The sequence below is a fragment of the Ovis canadensis genome, chromosome 15, assembly GCF_042477335.2.
Source record: "Ovis canadensis isolate MfBH-ARS-UI-01 breed Bighorn chromosome 15, ARS-UI_OviCan_v2, whole genome shotgun sequence".
In the NCBI taxonomy this organism is placed as follows: Eukaryota; Metazoa; Chordata; class Mammalia; order Artiodactyla; family Bovidae; genus Ovis; species Ovis canadensis.
In genome coordinates, this window is record NC_091259.1 from 89351763 (window position 1) to 89373531 (window position 21769).

Consider the following 21769-nt stretch of genomic DNA (forward strand, 5'->3'; position numbering starts at 1 on the left):
GTGAGAAGCCTTGCGGGCTGCGTCACAAGACTGTGCTCACCTGATGCTGCATCTCACACAGTTGGGCCATCAGCTCATCCAACTGTGAGGCTGCTGAGGTTTTAGAAGCTGGTGGCGATTTCTTTGGGTCTGGAATCTCACTGTAAGGAGGAAAGAAAAAAATCAAACTAACACACCAAAACTCAAATAAGCATTAGACCGTGCCTAAAATACCAGAAAATGCAGTTCTAACCATTAGCCCTGTGCATGCGCGCTAAGTCGCTTCGGTCATCTCTGCTTCTTTGCGAACCATGGACTGCGGCCCGCCAGGCTCCTCCATCCATGGATTCTCCAGGTGAGAACACTGGAGTGGGCTGCCACGCCCTCCTCCAGAGGGTCTTCCCGACCCAGGGATGGACCTGCTCCTCTTATGTCTCCTGAATTGGCAGGTGGGTTCTTTCCCGCCGTGCCACCTGGTGAGACCCACCAACCCCTTAGATGTGACTAAGACTAGACCAACTCAGCAATTTTACTTCCGAGACTCTATCCTACAGAAAAATTGGACATATCTATGAAGATACATGCACCAAGACACGCCTTGAAACACAAAAGCAGTATAGTTTTATGAGCAAATTAAAATTAAATGGAGATACAGTCAAATAAATTATGGTCCACCCACACTATAAAATACCCTGTGGCTGCTAAAAAAAAAAAAGTCAACAGATTTATATGAGCTAAGGAAGACTTCTAATTTATACTGCTAACTTAAAAAAACAAGGCCCAGAACAATATGAAAACTATCCTTCCATTGACATCATTTTTTAGAAACACGGATACATAAGTCCGAAACTCACAAACAAAGATCTGTAAAAAGACAGACTGGACAGCAACCTGTTGAGCTGGTAAGTAGGTGGTGGGAGGAGAGACGCTGCTGGAGGTGGTCTCACAGTTTACCCTGGATATAACCAGTTTGTCTGACTTTTTTTGGTTTGCGTTGGGCTGTGCTGTGAGCCTTGTGGAATCTTAGTTCTGTGACCAGGGACTGAACCTCGGCCCGGCAGTGAAAGCACGGAGTCCTAAGCACTGGACAGCCAGGGAATTCTCTGCCTTGATTTTTTTTTTTTAAAGACTATTTTTCAGAGCAGTTTTAGGTGTATACACAATAGTAAGCAGAAGATACCTCTTTGACTTTTTACATACATGAGTTCATAAAATAATTGTGTGTATGAAGTTATATTTTCAAAACAAAGGTCAGCCATACTAGGCAAGAGACACTGACAGAAACAGACGGCAGGACCGGCAGGCTGGGCCTCAACAGTGCGGTTCTCACGTACGCGTGTAGCTTAGATGCACACGCGCGTTCATCAACTGTGATTCCATTAAATAACTTTCAGGATACTACAATAACATAGTCACAATATTGCGATTCCTATGAAAAACTATGTTCAGTATAAAATGAGCAATGTTGAATGTAGAACATTTTAAAATTGAAGAGGAATACAAAGAAAAAAATAAAAGCACACATTTTCTTCCTTTTGAGAGGCAATAGCATATTGAAAAGCAGAGACATTACTTTGCCAACAAAGGTCTGTCTAGTTAAGGCTATGGTTTTTCCTGTGGTCATGTAAGGATGCAAGAGTTGGACTGTGAAGAGGGCTGAGCACCAAAGAATTGATGCTTTTGAACTGTGGTGTTGGAGAAGACCCTTGAGAGTCCCTTGGACTGCAAGGAGATCCAACCAGCCCATCCTAAAGGAGATCAGCCCTGGGTGTTCTTTGGAAGGAATGATGCTAAAGCTGAAACTTCAGTACTTTGGCCACCTCATGTGAAGAGGTGACTCATTGGAAAAGACTCTGATGCTGGGAGGGATTGGGGGCAGGAGGAGAAGGGGACGACAGAGGATGAGATGGCTGGATGGCATCACTGACTCGATGGACGTGAGTCTGGGTGAACTCCGGGAGTTGGTGTTGGACAGGGAGGCCTGGTGTGCTGCAATTCATGGGGTCGCAAAGAGTCGGACATGACTGAGCGAATGAACTGAACTGAACTGAACTGAACACCCTAGACACGATGGCTTATGTTCTTACACTCTTCTATGATTGTGTATGATTTTAGGAAATTTGAATATTACTGGTTTTCTTCATGTTAACATTCTTCAAGTTAACATTTTTCCATCCCCTAATTCACATCCTTATCTATCCCTTGCAACCATAAGAGTTAACAATTATTGAATGTGTATATAACCCTGCTGCTGCTGCTGCTAAGTCACTTCAGTTGTGTCTGACTCTGTGCGACCTCATAGACAGCAGCCCACTAGGCTCCCCCATCCCTGGGATTCTCCAGGCAAGAACATTGGAGTGGGTTGCCATTTCCTTCTCCAACGCATGAAAGTAAAAAAGTGAAAGTGAAGTCGCTTAGTCGTGTCCAACCCTCAGCGACCCCATGGACTGCAGCCCACCAGGCTCCTCCGTCCATGGATCTTCCAGGCAAGAGTACTGGAGTGGGGTGCCATTGCCTTCTCCGGTATATAACAGTAGGCCCTCTCTAAAGGGTTTTGCATGGGTTCTCTTTAAATCCTCACAAAAACAATAAGAGGTAAGTAGTACTACCATTTGGAGAAGGAAATGGCAACCCAGTCCAGTGTTCTTGCCTGGAGAATCCCAGGGATGGGGGAGCCTGGTGGGCTGCCATCTCTGGGGTCGCAGAGAGTCGGACACGACTGAGGCGACTTAGCAGCAGCAGCAGTACCACCCCCAGATGGAGAAACTGGGGCCTATGGACGTTAAAACCTTTGCTCTACCCTATACAAAAGGCAAATAACAGGATTTGGGCCTGCAGACTGCTAAGCTTGTGTTCTCTATCACTAAATTATCTTTTGAAAGATGTATAAAGGCTATACAGTTTTCAAATGCATAATGTGCTATAATCTATTAAACCGATCATTTACTGTTAGACACCTAGATTGTTTCTGATTTTCACTGTTGTAGTCAACACTGCTAAACAGATGTTTGATACCTTCACTTCCAGAGAGTACATTCTGAGAAGTGGAATTACGGGGTGATATAAGTAGCGGAATCTGGAGTAGTGTTTGTCATCAAGTTAATCAAGAAGCTTAGCTAACAACCCACCAGACGATGTGTGTGTGTATGAGAGAGAGACACACACACACACAGCCATCAAGTCAAATATTCTAAATCATTCACTAAACGTGTTTCATACATGACAACAAACATCTTACTATTTTACTTATTTTATGTATTTATCAACTAGGGAAAAAGTAGAAGAAAGATGGACATCTTCCTCTCTTAATAAAAAAGACCATCTCTTGGGTACAACATGTCCTGCTACTGGCTCACGTACGTTTGAACATCTAACAACAAGGAAAATGTAGCGGGAAAGTGGATCTTTTCCCCTCTTAAAAGACTTTGTCCTTTAGTTACAATATGGCTTCCTGCCAGACACAAATTTGGGTTTGATTTTTTTTCTGGAGGCGGGTAGTTAATCGAAGAACAAAAATGGTCAGGTATGCAAGTAACGGACTTAGTCCTTGGAGGTTTCCAACAAAGTGCAAAGGAGCTCTCTCTCTCACGCAACTCTTTTCAGTCTTAATCCCTCAGGAACTGCTGCCACAGGCATGTACTTAGGAATACAATAGGTGGCAGGACTGAACACCTCTCTGTTGTGTCCCAGCGTAGAAAAAATGCAGCGTCTCGAGGGGCCCTGTATAATCCAAAAGCCTGTTCACCGCACAGATGGGCCTTCTCACTCTTAGTGAAGGACTCTCACTGGTTTGTCCCCCTTTTTTTTTTTTTTTGGCTGTGCTCTGTAGTGTGCAGAATCCTAGTCCTCCAACCAGGGATCAGCCCCGTGCCCCTGCCCTGGGAGGGCAAGCCCTACTGCCTGCCGCGGGAGGCCCTCTCACTAGTTCCCAACTAGGCGCCTAGTGCAGTGTAGAAAGAAAGAGAGATCGTTGTCATGATACCCTAGGAGTAACTGAGTCAACAGTATCGACTTCTAAATAAGAAATGAAAGATCTCTTGAAGTGTCGATGATGACTTCACTACAGGAAACGCTCCTGAAAAGAGAGAAACCCTCAAATCAGAGCTCCTTTGATTTCTCCTTCCATCTCTAAGATGATGCGTGCTTGCTAAGTCGCTTCAGTTGTGTCTGACTCTGTGATCCCATGGACTGTAACCCCCGCCCCCGCCCCAGGCTCCTCTGTTCATGGGATTCTCCAGGCAAGAATATTGGAGTGGGTGGCCAAGCCCTTCTCCAGGGGATCTTCCCAACCCAGGGACTGAACCTGTGTCTCTTAGTCTCCTGCACTGGCAGGCGGCTTCTTTACCACGGATACCAGGTGATAAAAGTACGTAAGTACGCCATCAGTAACAACTTCATTATGCAGACGTCTTAACGATACAAATATGGGTGTCAGGATGGCCGAGTGGTCTAAGGGACCAGATTTGTTGTATAGCACAAGGAGCTCAGCTCGGTGCTCTGTGATGATGAGAGGGGTGGGCTGGAGTGGGGAAGGGTCGAGAGGGAGGAGACGTGTATACTTAGAGCCAACTCATGTTGTTGTTCAGCAGAAACAAACATAACTTTGTAAAGCAACTATCCTCCAATTAAAAGAAAATCCTATGATAAACCATAAAAAAAATAAAAGTTGAGTTCAAGACTTACCAAGCGAAGGGCTTTATTTTTTCCCCTATTTATTCCTCTGCAATGTGTTTATGAAGTGTCCCTCCCTGTTCTTAACTAAAATTATTTGGGGTCATATAAAAGATACATTTCTAAAAACCATCATATTGTTATAGCCACACCTGGTATTGAACATACTTTCAAGGTTGAAAGTAACGTTTGGTTAATGTAAGCAAGTCAAAGGCAACGGAGGAAACAGCACGCAGGAATCTTGCTTCTGTGTCTCGCGCTGAATCTGCACATGGAAGCCTTGCGAGCTCTGAGTTTTATCAGCCTCGGGTTTGGATCAGCCTGTCACATACTGACTAGGTCACCTGGATTTCATATCACTCTCCCACACAGAACGACACGGTGAGTATCATTCAGCAGTGGTATTTGCATCGATTGAGATCTGCTCAGGAAAATACAAAGACTGAGGGTAAGCAGAAGGAATTTAATTCAGCAATTTAATTACGGGTGATGGAGAGCTCAGAAGCAAACAGGAAACACTGAGGGAACCCAGAGATCAGGTTCAGCAAGAAGCCATTAGGTCAAAGGCACAAAAAGAAGAGGCTAAGTTACCAGCCCCCAGGAGCCCAGGTTCCCAGGCAGAGGAGGGAATCAGAAGCCATAGGAGATACAACTGCTGTCAGAGACGCTGTGGAGAGAGAGACTGGGCGAGCACACGCCCTAACCGTCCTTGCCTTGCACCCCTCTCCCCCCAGCACCCCCACCCGCCCGGCCCAGTCTCCCCAGAGCACCTTCCATTGTTTGCAGCCGGTGGGAGCCTACGGACCCTGGAGCTGGTAAAACCCGACCCGCAGGGTCAGCTCTCCTGGCCCAAAGATCTGTGTGTGTGTGCGCGTCACTCAGACGTGTCCGACTCTTCGTGACCCCATGGACCGTAGCCCTGCAGGCTCCTCTGCCCACGGATTCTCCAGGCAAGAACTCTGGAGTGTGCTGCCATTTCCTTCTCCCCGAAGATCAGTACTCCAGAGGAAAGGTGCCCGGGAGTTAGGGTGCCTCTCGGTCAGTGGGTCACGAGGCCAGGTACACAGCAAAGTGGCCACCGGCCGGGCTGGGTTTCATACAGATATCCTTGTGTTTAAGTCTTGGTTTCCTCAATATAAAAAAATATTAAATATTAACTGAGAAGCTCCAGTGTACCACGTACTTAATGTTTTGCTTTTTTTTTTTTCTTTTTACAAAGGAGGGAGACGGGAAGGCCTAAGGGGCACACCCAGCAGGCAGCTCCCTAGGACTGGAATAAGCTGGCGATACGTATGAGTGAGTTGGCTTCACTCTCACATGAGCAGAAAGCCCGCTAAAATGGGAAGTCGTGCCAAGGCTTCAAAAGAGAGCACAGGCCCTCCTTGTATCTTTGTGCCACGTGTGTTACTGGTTGCAATGCTGAAACCACGTTAATGTGGTGTAGTTTTCTTTACCAAGCGTGAAGCTTTAGCATTTACATTTTAAACCCTCTGATTTGTTTCCCAGAATGCTGTCTGATTTTTTTTTTAATTTCTAGTTATAACTGAAGAGAGAACAGAAACAGTGGCCCTTTAATTTTTCAGATTGTCAAACTCTGCCTTGGCCAGAAGAGACCATTTAGTAAGTAGAATCTGCAGCAATATGTAGCTTTTATTAAAAGGAAATCCCTCCACCGCTAAATAAATGTTGAGTAACCCTGAAAATTCACTGGAAGGATTGCTACTGAGGCTGAAGCTCCAATGCTTTGGCCACCTGATGCAAGGAGCCGGCTCACTGGAAAAGACCCTGATGCTGGGAAAGATTGAAGGCAAAGGAGAAGGGGGCCACAGAGGATGAGATGGTTGGATGGCATCACCGACTCAACGGACATGAATTTGAGCAAACTCTGGGAGACAGTAAAGGACAGAGGAGCCGGCGTGCTGTAGTCCATAGGGTTGCAGAGAGTCAGGCATGACTTAGCAACAGAACAGAAACAGCATATATTCATCAACCTGTCATGGAAACCCACTGTCTTAGTTCAGCCCTGATCCTAGCTCTGATTTTGTCAGCATCTTGCTGACATTTCTTTGGCTGTTTTCTCTTTTGTGAACTGAAGGACGGTATCTGGAATAGCTGGGTCAAAAGCACCTGTGGTAACTCGAGCTGTTTACATTTTGTCAGGAGGTAAAGGAAACAACAGCATCCACCCGCATGGATGAGTAGATGACCCGTCTAGAAGCCAGGCTCCCTGAGAAACTGCCACGTGTCAGCTGGCAGAATTCCACCACTGCTCACAGACCATGGAATGAGGGGGAGGGAAATAGGAATGCTAGTAACAAACACTTGAGCAAAGCAAATGATGGCCCGAGTATCCTTAATTTTTAAAATATTTAATTAAAAAGAAAAATACCTGTAGACGTTGGGTCCCTGGATTTCGGTAGTATACACAAGCTGCACCTAAGACATGCAAGTGAGAAGAATAAGGAATGAATTTCTCATTATTTGAATGTCGGATAAACAACAAAGTCCTACCGTAAAGCACAGGGAGCTATATTCAATATCCTGTGATAAACCATAATGGCAAAGGACATGAAAAAGAAATAGATAATACATATATATACATGTGTATATATGATAACTGAATCTCTTTGCTGCACATCAGGAATTAACACAACATTGTAGATCAAGTATGCTAAGTCGCTCAGTCGTGTCCGACTCTGTGCGACCCCAGAGACGGCAGCCCACCAGGCTCCCCCATCCCTGGGATTCTCCAGGCAAGAACACTGGAGTGGGTTGCCATTTCCTTCTCCAATGCACGAAAGTGAAAAGTGAAAGTGAAGTCGCTCAGTCGTATCCGACTCTTAGCGACCCCATGGACTGCAGCCTACCAGGCTCCTCTGCCCATGGGATTTTCCAGGCAAGAGCACTGGAGTGGGGTGCCATTGCCTTCTCTGAGATCAACTATGCTTCAGTAAATTTTTTAATAAAAGATAAATTTAAAAAGAATACTAGTACTTACCCACAGCCAGAGTTAGAAGATGTCTGGAGCTTCTAAAGGGGACTGATAACTAGCATATGTCAAATCTTTGACAAGGCAGAGCAGTAGCAGCCATCCCATAGAGAAAGGCCAAACTCTCGGCACAGTAGCTGGCTTGTGAACAAATACAGGGACCAACCCGCCCGCCCCGCCCGCAAAGCACTGAAACTGAGACGTCACCCCTCTCAGAAAAGAACCGCAAAACAGCATGAGCCAGGGCGAAGCCCCTTGAACCAGACAGGATGGAGTCGGGGAAGAGTATAACACGGTTCAAGTCAAGGCACTGGAAGAAATAAGGAGTGACTCTAAAGGGTAGCTGACCCGTAGTTTATTTCATGAGCAAGTATTTATTGAGTGCCTGTCAGGTGTGAGGGCTAAGGGACGCAGGAGTCAAAAAACAAAAAAGAATAGAAATTGTTCCTGAGCCTTACATTACGGTGGTGAGAGACAGATAATAAATTAATATGTAAAAAAATAATAAGCATTAATGATGGGTAGGAGAAAAGAAAGGGGCGTCCCTGGTGGTTCACTGCTAAAGAATCACCTGCCGATGCGGGACATGCAGGTTTGATCCCGGGGTCAGGAAGTTCCCCTGGAGAAGGAAATGGCAGCCCACGCCAGTATTCTTGCCTGGGAGATCCCAAGGACGGAGGAGCCTGGTGGGGGCTATAGTCCATGGGGTCACACAGAGTCAGACGCCCCTTAGAGACTAACAACAACAAAGGAGATGAGAAAAGGGGGAGGGATGGCATTCATCAATATGTTGGTTGGGGAAGGAGCACTTGGGCAAGGAGGGAATGAGGACAGCGTGCAGGTGTCACTGGCTCCGCTGTCGAGCACCTGCGGAACAGAGACGAGCGCGGCCCGAGCAGAGCGCACCAGTGAGGCGAGAACAGAGTCAGGGCCCAGTTCATGCAGGTCGGCGACCACCTACTTTATTATTCAGACTGGGACACCTTTGAGAGTGACGTGAGGTGGAAGTCGCTCAGTACTGTCCAGCTCTTTGTGACTCCGTGGACTATACAGTCCATGGAATTCTCTAGGCCAGAACACTGGAGGGGCGATTCCCTTCTCCAGGGGATCTTCCCAACCCAGGGATCCAACGCAGGTGTCCTGCATTGCAGGTGGATTCTGTACCAGCTGAACCACCAGGGAAGTCCTTGCGAATGAAAGAGAGTACTGAAAATAACTAATATTACTTTAATTTTTAAAACTTGTATTTATGGACCAATATTTTTATTTTATCATATTGGTGGACCTATCAACTAATTCTACTCAAAATAAAATTTTATAGAACATTTTAAAATGATACATAGCTATGAACATGAAAGCAAAACATTTTTGTATTTTTTATATTGATTACTTGAGCATTTTTAAATGGCACAGGTAAATATTTTTGAGATATATGTATGCACATCTTAATTGGCTACTTAGCCATTGTCTTTAACATCGTGACGCTAAAATTTTTCTGAAAAAATGCCTTTTTTCAACATGATCTTATTTATTTTTACACTTTTTATTAAATTGCAATCTTCTGTGAAGCTGCGTTTTACGGTTAATATATCTGAAATTGTTGACACTGTTTCTCCATGCTGCTGCTGCTGCTGGTGCTAAATCGCTTCAGTCATGTCCAACTCTGTGCAACCCCATAGACGGCAGCCCACCAGGCTCCCCGGTCCCTGGGATTCTCCAGGCAAGAACACTGGAGTGGGGTGCCATTTCCTTCTCCAATGCATGAAAGTAAAAAGTGAAAGTGAAGTCGCTTAGTCGTGTCTGACTCTTAGCGACCCCGTGGACTGCAGCCCACCAGGCTCCTCCGTCCATGGGATTTTCCAGGGAAGAGTACTGGAGTGGGGTGCCATTGCCTTCTCTGGTTTCTCCATGGCCCATAATAATTTTAATTGAGAAGATACTCCCTGTCTAGATGGTGATGAACCTCTAAGTTTGGAGCAGATTCTGCTGAGCGGAAGGTATTTTCAATCCTATTTTCTATATTAAAATGTGTAAATATTTCAGCTCCAATATTTTCACACATGTGGTATTTCTGCCTCCATCCAGCACAACTTTCTTTGATATTTTTACATGACAGATGCCTTCTAACATTTCATCAAATGTAGATACTGCAAAATCATAGGCCTTCACAATTTCATCCCATTCTGATGGGAATATAAATTTATTCAACTAAAATCAGGAGGTCCATCAAAGTTGAGATGTTTCCAAAACATGATTTTCAAGTTAGGCCATTAAAATGTTTAAGGGCTCATCTTTTGATTGATTGGTTCATTTCCTCCCAGGCTTTTGTAAGGAGAAATCTGAGTTACTTCCTTTTTGCAAACTTTGTTGCACATAATTGCAACTTGTTTAAAAACTTCAAAAGCTGAATTTTCATGCTACATGCATTAAATAATCTGATTAAATACTTCCAACTGATTTTGCACATAACATGGCCTCCATTGAGGTTGCTTTACAAAGTGACTTTTCAGAGGCTCAGACATTTCTAAAACCCAGTTGATAACAGGCAATGAATAGAGAAAATATATACAACCATGCTAATACATATTTTTAGATTCAACAACAGCTTCTGTCACAAAAGTTTTGTAGATGATATATATATATATATATAAACATATATACACACACGCACACCCTGATTGTGTGTGTGTGCACGTGTGATAAGTCGCTCGGGCATGTCTGACTCTTTGTGACCCCACAGACTGTAGCTCACCAGGCTCCTCTGTCCTTGTGACTTCTCAGGCAAGAATACTGGAATGGGTTGCCATTTCCTTCTCCACTGATTGTGTGTGTATATATATATAGAGAGAGAGAGACTTTGTAAATTTTAACAACCACAGTTTCTATTCTGATTGGTAGAATACAGAAGCTTATTTGGATGCAGTCATGAATTTTGTGCACATCACGACCAGTTCCAACTACCTATCTGCTCCACACAGTGGCTTTGCCAGTAGGCTGTGCTCCGTCAAACTTTGTGTTAGCATTACCACCCCCTCCAAACAACATTGATCTCCATTGTTGAACTTTTCAACTAAATTTACAATGGCATTAGCAATATCAGATGCTTCATTTTAGACAGAAGAATAAACTTCTAAGTACTTTTCTGCGGTCCTTTGAATGAGCTGTAACAATTAAACCAATTTGGAACTAAAGTTTCTAATTGAGGCCTCTAACTGATTTAATCTGACATTATCTGGTGGCTTGCAAAAAGAGTCAATTAGTTATCACTAGTTCACTTTAGTTACAAGCACAAGAAAACTTAGAATTGAAAATGAGCAACATTAATTGAGGAGAGTCATTTGATCCATATGGAAGGTATCACTATGGGGTGTAAACATATCTCCTGCAGCTTCACATATTGAATTGTCATCTGGCACATTCTTCTTAAGTATTAACTTTTCAAAACCAAAACTACACGTTTAATTGTCTCAAGAAAGTTGAGGATCGGACTCCCCTGGAGATCCAGTGGTTAAGAATCTGCCTGCCAAGCAGGGAATGTGGGTTCAATCCTTGGACAAATACTGAGCCCAGGTGCCCCAATCCTGAAGCCTGCACTCCCTACAGCCCATGTTCCCTGATGAGAGAAAGCCCCCCGAAACTAGAAAAAAACCAACATGCAGCAATGAAGACCCAGCACAACCAATAAATAAATCATAAAGCTTTTTTAAAAAGAAGAGGTGATCATGGGTGTGTATTCTGCACAAAGTATTTGTTCAACTTTGTTAATATTTACCATCCCACATGGGGGTGGGGAGTAGAAATATCATTGTCAGTTCGAAAACCAGAAGACACAAACATGAAGAAGCATCAAGATCTACTTCAAAAGTGACTATTAGCATAAATAGATCCCACTTAGGGGGCAGATGCTTAACTGCGGGACCATCAGAGTCCCAAACATCAACTTTATTGAGACAGTTAAATGTGTAGTTTTGGTATCAGTTTGGATTTGAGCCAAATGCTGCTGGAAGTGTTCATGACAGAATTTCAAAGCATTACCAAATAATAAAACTAACATCTTTAATATACAATCAGTGACAAAACTGCTTTAACAAGAACACTTAGATCACACTGTACCCTATGGCAAGAGTGCTCAGCCTCTGTTTCTTCAGCTAGATGTATATGACCTTAAGCCACAGTTTCCTGTATTTCCTGTATTTCTCTCTGACCCCGAGGAGAGTCTCTGCATCTCACGGACCACAGCAGGGCACGAGAGGTACTATGACAAGTGGCCAGGGGGAAAAAATACCTCATCATTTTTCTTGCCACCACTTAAGACCAGAGGAGTCAGCTGCCGCTGACTGCTGTGCTCGAGCTCTAGCTGTAACAGCCAGCACCCTGAGTATCGCCCTTCAAAGGGTGCTGCCAGTTAGATTGTATCCTAACAGGATCAGGAGATGAGAGTAGTCATTGTCATTAGGCATCTCTTAGACCCTAGACCTCCCTTGTGGCTCAGTTGGCGAAGAATTCACCTACAGTGCAGGGGACTCAGGCTCGATCCCTGTGTGGCGAAGATCCCCTGGAGGAGGAAATGGCAACCCACTCCAGTGTTCTTGCCTGGAGCATCCCATGGACAGAGGAGCCTGGTGGATTACAGGCCATGGGGTTGCCAAGAGTCGATCATGACTTAGCGACTAAACCACACCTATTAGATCCAGCTATAATTATAGTGAACATTCCAAAAACAAAGATCATGGCATCCGGTCCCATCATTTCATGGCAAATAGATGGGAAAAAAGTGGAAACAGTGACAGATTTTGTTTTCTTGGGCTCCAAAATCACTGTGGACAGTGACTGCAGCCATGAAATTAAGAGACCCTTGCTCCTTGGAAGAAAAGCTATGACAAACCTAAACAGTGTATTAAAAAGCAGAGACATCGTTTTGCTGATAAAGGTCCATATAGTCAAAGCTATGGTTTTTTCCGTAGTCATGTATGGATGTGAGAGGTGGACCATAAAGAAGGCTAAGTGCTGAAGAATTGATGCTTTTCAACTGTGGTGTTGGAGAAGACTCTTGAGAGTCCCTTGGACAGCAAGGAAATCCATCCAGTCCATCCTAAAGGAAATCAGTCATGAATATTCACTGGAAGGACTGATGCTGAAGCTGAAACTCCAATACTTTGGCCACCTGATGCGAAGAGCTGACTCATTTGAAAAGACCCTGATGCTGGGAAAGATTGAGGTTAGGAGAAGGAGGGGACGACAGAGGATGAGATGGTTGGATGGCATCACCAACTCGATGGACATGAGTTTGAGCAAGCTCCAGGAGATGGTGAACAGGGAAGCCTGGTGTGCTGCAGTTCATGGGGTTGCAAAGGGTCAGACAGAATTGAAAGACTGATCAACAGCAATAATAAAATAAGAACTCTGTTCCCTGCACATGTGTTTTATATACTGCAGGAGACTGTGAGAGAAGCCAGAAGAACCAACTGGGGGTTTATAATCCATGCTGGTTTACTTTAAAGCTAATACTAACTTTAAAAATTTCACCAAAAAAAAAAAGGAAAATCTGGGGTAAAAGGTAAAGTCAATAATAGGATGTCAAGAAAATAAGGAAAAACCCAGGTTCTTCCAAGTGAAGCAACACATATGGTCACCCCATAAATAAGGTCAGTGTAAAGACTGTGGCTTTTTACTGCAAATGAGATGAGAATTCATCACGGGGTTCTGAGTAGCAGAATGAGGTGATCTGATTTAAGTTTTACAGGATTATCCTGACTGCAATTTGGAGAAGAAATTGCAGGGGGGCAGGCTAGGGGACCAGTTAGGAGTCTATGGCTACACCTCACAGTGAGAACAAAGACAGTGGCTCCCTAGAAAAGAGAGAAACGTGTGTCCTGAAAGCTGTACAGGCATATGGAAGGAAGAGCAGTTAAAGAGGAAGCCTTCCCACAGGCTCAGGTTTCAAGTCTGTGCTGCTGGTGATTTCCTATAGTGTACAAGGATGGGTCAGAATACCACGGTTCAGGGACTTCCCTGGGGTACAGTGCTTAAGATCCACTGTGCTGCTGGTGATTTCCTAGAGTGTACAAGAATGGGTCAGAATACCGCGGTTCAGGGACTTCCCTGGGGTACAGTGCTTAAGTTCCGCTCTCCCAATGCAGGAGGCACAGGCTCAGTCCCTGGTCGGGAAACTAAGATCCCGCATGCAGAACAGTGTGGCCAAAAAGAAAAGAAGCAATCATCGTTCAGAAACACCAGATATGAAAAGCATCTTCTTAATCCCTCCTATACTAATCCATTCTCACCAAGTAAGCTTCTAATTATAAAGTAGATGCATGCAGACTTATCCATAGGAAAGGATGCATCTCAACAAATCTCAACAAATGTTATTCGTATCTGTTCTGCTTGATCATTTACATTCTAACCAGAAGTTAATAAACTGGATTTCCGGGGAGGTTAATTCATAATCTTTCCTGAGTGTAGCTTTCTTGGGTTGGTTCCCCAGAGCTTCCTCACCTCTGGATATACTAATAATTGAATTTCCTAATATATGCAGCAGAAAAGAGCCAGAAAGTGAATACCCTAAAAAAGCTATCCTGAGAAGATTTATGAGTCACAAAGAATTGGACGTAACTGAGCGACTGAACTGAACTGAACTGAACTGAGAAGATTTAGCTAAACTGTCACCTGGCCTTGCCCAGGTGATCTCTGGCCTTACTGAGTGATATTCCAATCAAACTACAACATGCCTTCTGATACCCAGATGGTGATAGCAGAATATCCCAAGTGAATTACACAATACTCTACCAGCTCCAGGCCCTCATAAGAAAAAAACACAGTTTCCAAAGACTTATTCTTCTATGATGCTTTTCTCAGTGCTCCTTCTCTTTCCAAAAACAACCATCTTTATCATTTAAAAAAAAAATTTAATTTTTAAGAAGGTTTTTTTTCTCTCTTGAATATGTGATTCTCCTTTTAACATAATTTTATTTGAGATACAATTAATTTTCAGAAATGCACTCAAATATTTAAGGCACTTCAATAAATGAAAACTTACCGGAAAGGGATTCGTGTCATCAGGAACGGAAGGGACCTTTGAAGTCTCAGCAAGGTTACTCTCCTTTCTGGAATGCTGATACAGGGGAGGAGAAGCTGCCTTGGAGTATTCATCACTTTCCTGGAAGGTAGAGTATTCCAGTTCCTCCAACAAGGCATCTATATCAAAAGATACAAGGGAATCGTGATATGGACTGTGCACATCTTCCATAGAATAATTATCCTCTCGAGTATCCCCACGATGCTGCCATTTATCTCCCTCTTCTCTTAGGTTAAGAGTTAAATCTAGACTCAAACATCCTCCTTTACTCCTTTTTTGACTTCAAGAATATGGTCTGTCTTACCAGGATATGTTTATGGCCTCTGCATACTGTAGCCTATTTCTCATTTCCGACAGCTGCATTCAATCACATGGTCTCAGTCTACAGTTTGACTTTCTATCTTGCCCCGTATTCATTTTTATCATTGAGAGGGGATCACCCACGAAGATCTCCAATTAGAGAAACGTAAACGGGGACGTCCCTGGGGGTCCAGTGGCTGAGACCCCGCACTCCCAAGGCAGGGGGCCTAGTTTCAACCCCTGGTCGGGGAACTAGATCCCACACAGTGCACTGAAGATCAAAGATTCCACGTGCGCAGCTAAGACTTGGCACAGCCAAGGAAATGAGTAAATTTAAAACATATTTTTAGATTACTTATTTTTGATTGGAGGATAATTGCTTTACAATACTGTGCTGGTTTCTGCCATATAGCAGCATGAATCAGCCATAGGTATACACATGTCATGTCCCCCCGCTGGAACCTCCTTCCCGCCTGCCTCCCCACTCCTGCTAGTTTGTCTCAGAGCAGTGGATCTGAGCTCCCTGTGTCATACGGCGAGTTTCCGCTGGCCACCTAATGTCACATCTGCTAATGTATACGCTGCAATGCCACTCTCAGTTTCTCCCAGCGTCTCCATCCCCCTCTGTGTCCACGGCACGTTCTCTACGTCTGCATCTCCTGCTGCCCAGCAAACGGGCTCATGAGAGCCATCTTTCTAGATCCCGTATATATGGGCTAATATTCGATGTTTATCTTCCTCTTTCTGACTTACTTCGCTCTGTATAATAGACTCTAGGTGTAAATGCCACATGTTTTCCTATCAGAAAAATATAAGCTATTATTTTACAGTTTTCCCAAACATATCAGTACAGTAAAACTGATTCTTAATCCTGATGGTTTTTTTTTTTCCTTATATCCCCAGCATGTAACAAAATTCTCAAGGTATTGGCACTCTGTCTTTTAAAAGTGTGGGAGAAAAATGGATTGATTGGAAACATACTGCAAAATCGAACAAGCTGCGGCAGTCCAAACAGCTGAGATTTGTTTCTCTTGTAGTTTTCTTAGGAGAAACCAACGGACTTTCTTGTATGAGTATTACACTATCAACTTTCTGTTTTCAGGAGATTAATAGTAATAATAAAATTAACACAGGACATACATGTATATTATTCATATAAATATAAATTATAGTATTAATATATTATATGATATATAATAGCTATATATTTATATATTAGTCATCCTAATACTTTGAGTCAAGTGATAGTATTGTCCTTGTTTTGTAGATTAAGAAAGAGAAAAATGTCTTGTGTAAGGTCGCGCTGCTCCTGAGTGCCAGCTGATGGCTCAGAGGGTAAAGAACGCAGGAGAAGCAGCTCCAGTCCCTGGGTTGGGAAGATCCTCTGGAGTAGGAAGTGGCAACCCAGTCCAGTACTCTCGCCTGGAGAATCCCACGGACAGAGGAGCCTGGCAGGCTGCAGTCCACAGGGTTGCAAAGGGTCAGACACGACTGAGTGACTAAGCACCCAGCCTACTGAATGCAGACCCTGGCTGACCCTGAACTACCTGATCCCTGATGTCTGCAAGTCAGAAACACCAGACCTCTTCTCCATGTGGATTCTCTAGGTCGTCTTTCCATGACATGCGCTTCTCTGAGGCTGTTTTCTCACCCACATAATGAAGCAATTTATCACAATAGCATTTTGTGAATTGCAGACTCACACCCAGAGTGAACCTCCAGTGAATTTCTTATCAGAGACTGTAGTGTTTTAACCTTTACAAAACACTGCATTATATTATTCCTAAGGATCTGCCTATTGGATAGGGAAACGGCAACCCACTCCAGTGTTCTTGCCTGGAGAATCCCAGGGACAGCAGAGCCTGGTGGGCTGCCGTCTATGGGGTCACGAAGAGTCGGACACAACTGAAGCGACTTAGCAGCAACAAGGATCTACCTAACTCTAAAGTCTTCAGATGGGGAAAATGAACTTTACAGGTCGTTAAAAAATGATTTCATTTCCGATGTTGGGGGATGGGTATTTCTTAATGGTGTAAGAAAAGATCTGATTTTTTTTTTTTTTTACAAATGAAACCTTCTGCAGATCTTTCTCAAGCATCTGTCTCACAAATATATTGAATTGTATGCACCATTTTGGAGATTAAAAAAATGAGCTAAACTCTTCAGGGCTAATGATCCTTCAACAAATGAACATCAGTGGAAAAGAAGAGACAGAGGGGGACCAATAGGTTAAAAAAGATTCCAGAGATTTATAACTCATTCAGTGGATGAATCTTAAATAAACAAGCAAGAACCACCAAAAAAGAAAGAATTAGAAATAGTGAACAGTGTCTGAAAATTCAGTAAGTAGTAAGCACTGTTAGTGTATTTCGGGTGTGACAAGGATATTTGATAATACTGTAGTTTCTGTTAATGTTTTAGGTGTGATAATGGTCTCTCATGCCATTCAGTTCAGTTCAGTTCAGTTCAGTCGCTCAGTCGTGTCCGACTCTTTGCGACCCCATGAACTGCAGCAGTCCAGGCCTCCCTGTCCATCCGGAATTACTATTAAGAATTTTATGGATATGATATTAGAGTTACTTACATAATGATAAATATATGTTTATAGATGAAATCAAAACAATGCCTGAAATTACTTTAAAACAATCTAGGAGTAGAAGCAATGGGTGGGTGTATAAATGAAGTAAGATTGACCAAGAGCTGTTACCTGTTTAAGGTGACTCAGGGGTACATCAGATTTAAGCATTATTTTTTCGTCTTGTAAATTTTAAAATTCTCTATAATAAAGGTTTTTTCTTAATTTTTTAAAGAAAACTAAGGTAGAAATAGAAAATAAAACTTTTTCTCTCAGACTGAATGCCAAATTTCTGAGTTCCATATTTTTATTCTGTAGCCCTCTATTAAGATACAGCTTCTTTCTTTTCTATTTCATAAGCTTTACTGCAAACAGAAGTCATGGTTCCTCTCGGATTCAAAATAAAAACGCATTTGCAATAAAGATGAGGGGAGAGAGAGAGAGGGGTTCAGGATGGGGAACACATGTACACCCACTACAATACTGTAAAGTAATTAGCCTCCAATTAAAATAAATTTTAAAAAAAGATGAGGGGAGAGGGACGACCCTCTACAAGAGAAGCAAACCATCCCCCTAAAAGTAGGTTACCCTTACAAGCACCAGCTAACCAGAGTTACTAAAACTCCTTTCAGTCATGCGTTAACAGCCCTTTCTCTTCCTGTTTCCTATGTGTATACATATCACCAACACTCTGAGATTATCTTGCCTTTTGGCCAGATTCTGTAATTTGAAGATGACTAATTTCAGAGCATGAGATGGTTGGACGGCATTACCGACTCAATGGACATGAGTTTGAGCAAACTCTGGGAGTTAGTGATGGACAGGGAGGCCTGGCGTGCTGCAGTCCTTGGGGTTGCAATGAATTGGACACAACTGAGTGACTGAACTGAACTGAACTTTTTTTTTAATTTTTTTATTTTTTAAATTTTAATATCTTTAATTCTTACATGCTTTCCCAAACATGAACCCCCCTCCCACCTCCCTCCCCATAACATCTCTCTGGGTCATCCCCATGCACAATGTATGACAAATAAGGGATTATGGCTGCAGGGTTGGGGGTATCAGACTGAAAACTCTACCATCCGTTTTTATAGCCCTTTGTCTGAGGAAATCAAGCAATGTCAACATTTACAGGAAAAGAATTAAGGGAGGTCTCTTGAGTGTCTCAGTGGACTGTAATGAGTTCATTCAGAGCGGCAGTTTGCTCCTGGTTCCCCCGTATGTGGCACCCCCCATAATGAGGGTTTGGGTGAGATCTCCCGAGTGGACACAACCCACCCACCTCGGGCGGCAGTGCTGCCAAGAGGAAACCCTGGCCCACTGGGTGACTCGTCCTCCCCGCTGCTTCCCCACGTGGGAGAAGACAGAGCCACCCCGCGTCTTCCAGGCGGACCTGCGCTGCCGAGTCCGAAGGAGGTAATGGCCCGGGGAGGTGCGGCCGCCTGGCTGACACGCGCGAACGCTGCCTCCAGGCCAGCTGGTAGTTTCTCTATTTCGGGACCAGACTCCTCTACCATTCATCCTGCTGCGGAAATGTGAAGCCGCACCAATCTATTTTTTTTTAATCTTTTAATTGTCTGGGTTGTCCTATTGGCTGGAACACCAGGGCCAACAGACTTCCAAAGGAACACCTTGTCACTTAGTCAGGTTTTGAATTAGCCAGTTCGTCAGGTGTTCCCATGAGTGACGCTGAACAAGTTATTTTGTTTTTTGATTCCTTATTTGAAAAAAAAAGACGTGGATAATACCTATTTCAGAGGGTTGTTTGGAACACTAACACGATTAACATGTATAAAAATGTAGAGTTTCAGCTTAAGTCACTGAATAAGGATTAGTTCCCTTTCCAATGACGACATGAAAGCCATCTCTCTCTCTATTTAGCCGCTCAGTCATGTCTGACTCTTGCCACCTGGTGGACTGTAGCCCGCCAGGCTCCTCTGTCCATGGGATTCTCCAGGCAAGAATACTGGGGTGGGTTCCCATTTTCTTCTCCATGAAAGCCATGGCGTATCCCTAAAAGAGCAGAGCTGGATTCGGGTGGAATTCAGCCAAAAACATGAATCTCTCCAACAGGATAAGAATTGGGATTCTACCCCAAGTTCAAAATGTATTCTACTCCACGTATTAAAATAGACTTTACTTCCAAAATAGTTCACACGTTAATATTAAAACCCTTTTCCTTTTCATTAACATCGCTTCCTGTCTCTAATTTGGCTTCCTTCCTTCCTCTACTCCTCTAGCTCTCAAAACATGTTTAAAAAAAGACAACATGCGAGATTTTTCTTGTTGCTGTCATTTGCTCTTCTGACATACAACCACCCAAGACACCGTGGAATTATACAGCTTGGACACTGGGTAAAGTTTAGTGACTCAGCGTTTGTAAGCACGATGGCAACAAAAATTGGCAAAGGATGTGGCATGAGTCCCGAGAACGACAAGCCTGACGGCACACCCAAGGTCTGAAATCAGGGATCTCTCTGAGCAATGCGGCCCACAGCTTCAGCGCTGGTTGCAGTTGCTTTGGAGTGGAAGGAGGTGTCATATTTGCAGGCCATGGTCATCTGCTCCTTCAGAGCTGCTCTCAGTAAAAAGCTTAGCAATGAAAGCACTGGAGTAACAGTGCTGTGTCTTCTTGATTTAATGCTCAACGACGGAACAAATGAAAATCTCTGGCCTTTCTCCACCCTTTGCGGATCCCTCATTCTCATACTTCTAGTCCGTTTCTTCTCCTTGTAACACCCTTTACCCAGTCCCCCCTATTTCTTTTCCTCCCCAAATCACATCTCTGAACTTACCGACTCTGTAGCCCGACTATGATCTCCTTGCAGCCCACCAAGGAGCAAAATCGCTCCTAACAAAATCACAATTTCAAGCACAACTCAGTTCAAAAGTATTTGTGCAGAGTTTACTCTGTGGTTAGTACCAAATTCTTTGCCTATTGTGTCTCTAAAAACAGCGAACCCATAGTTCCCCAAAATAACATAGTTCCTCATGCCTCACTCTTGGTTGGCCTGAGGTCAGGAAAGCAGTGAAAAGAAAATCTTCTAACACTATCCTCCATCGGGCTAGAAGTACACCCCACCACCCATGGAGAGGGCAGCCAAGTCTTCGGTCCCTTTGAGTTGCTCCTCCAAGAAGCTCCTCACTCACCTAGCTCTTCCATCGTCTCGCACCCAAGATGCCCTGGCGCCACACACAGGTTGTAGAGCACTGCATGTGCTGGGGAAGAGGACCGCAAAGGGACTGAATGAGCCAGCGCGAAGCAGCCTCTATAGCCTTTTTTTGGTTCCTGTATTTGCTTAGCACTTCCTCTCTCTAACCTCTGAGTTACTTCCCTGGTAGCTCCGAGGTTAAAGCATCTGCCTGCAATGTGGGAGACCTGGGTTCGATCCCTGGGTCGGGAAGATCCCCTGGAAAAGGAAATGGCAGTATTCTTGCCTGGAGAATCCCATGGACGGAGGGGCCTGGTGGGCTACACAGTACACGGGGTCAGCAAAGACTGAGCGACTTCACTTTCACTTTCCTCGCTTTTGATGTTTTTTTTTTTTTTAAGTCAGAGTTTTAAAAATGAGACATAGAAAGATAGGTTGTTGGATTTGAGTTCTGGTTGTGCATTGGCCAAGGTGATAAAGAAGCAAAACTAATTTTGAAAAATTTGAGAACCTACTATGTGCTTGGATTTATCTTAAATTCATGGGAATGGCAGATTTGCATTTGTGTTTCTTTCCCAGAGTGGGTAGGGTAGCCTGCTGTGAAAGATTCTGATTTTTTTTTTTTTCTATGAAGCTGAAAGACCATGGAAGCATAATCTCCTTCACTAGCGCTCAATTCATTTTGCTGTCTTTACCCAATTATCCAGAAATCATACTTATTTGCTTTTCTGAATAGATCATCAACCTATTAAAGGCAGAACAGGATTCTCTGGACCAGGCTTACAGTTGGATTCTCCGGCCAGGTTTATTTCAGTGGTTTAAAATGCAGTCATCTAGAGGTGTCATGAAGAATGAAACGGGAAGATTTGACACCAGGTTCTTAGGGGCAGATGTTTCAATCATACACACTTGCCGTCTAGTTATATGGCCTTAATTTCTCTCAGAAGTGACACTGGGGTCAGCGTTCCCTCTTTTTTGGCTACTGGGATTTTATTCACCTTGAATAAAGCACTTTCAAAAGGTCAGCT

General features: G+C 43.7%; 1 protein-coding gene across 1 annotated transcript in view; it reads right to left on the bottom strand.

Annotated features, from left to right (window-relative positions):
* LPXN (leupaxin) overlaps window positions 1-20910 on the bottom strand; it is a 39986-nt gene extending 19076 nt beyond the window's left edge. The window contains exons 1-4 of the mRNA XM_069553219.1: window positions 20740-20910; window positions 14676-14833; window positions 7040-7086; window positions 41-140 (exon numbers count right to left, since the gene is read on the bottom strand). Coding sequence (XP_069409320.1) covers window positions 41-140; window positions 7040-7086; window positions 14676-14833; window positions 20740-20752 — 318 coding nt within the window. The 5' untranslated portion in view covers window positions 20753-20910. The remainder of the gene's footprint in view (window positions 1-40; window positions 141-7039; window positions 7087-14675; window positions 14834-20739) is intronic.
* Window positions 20911-21769: the final 859 nt, after the last annotated feature.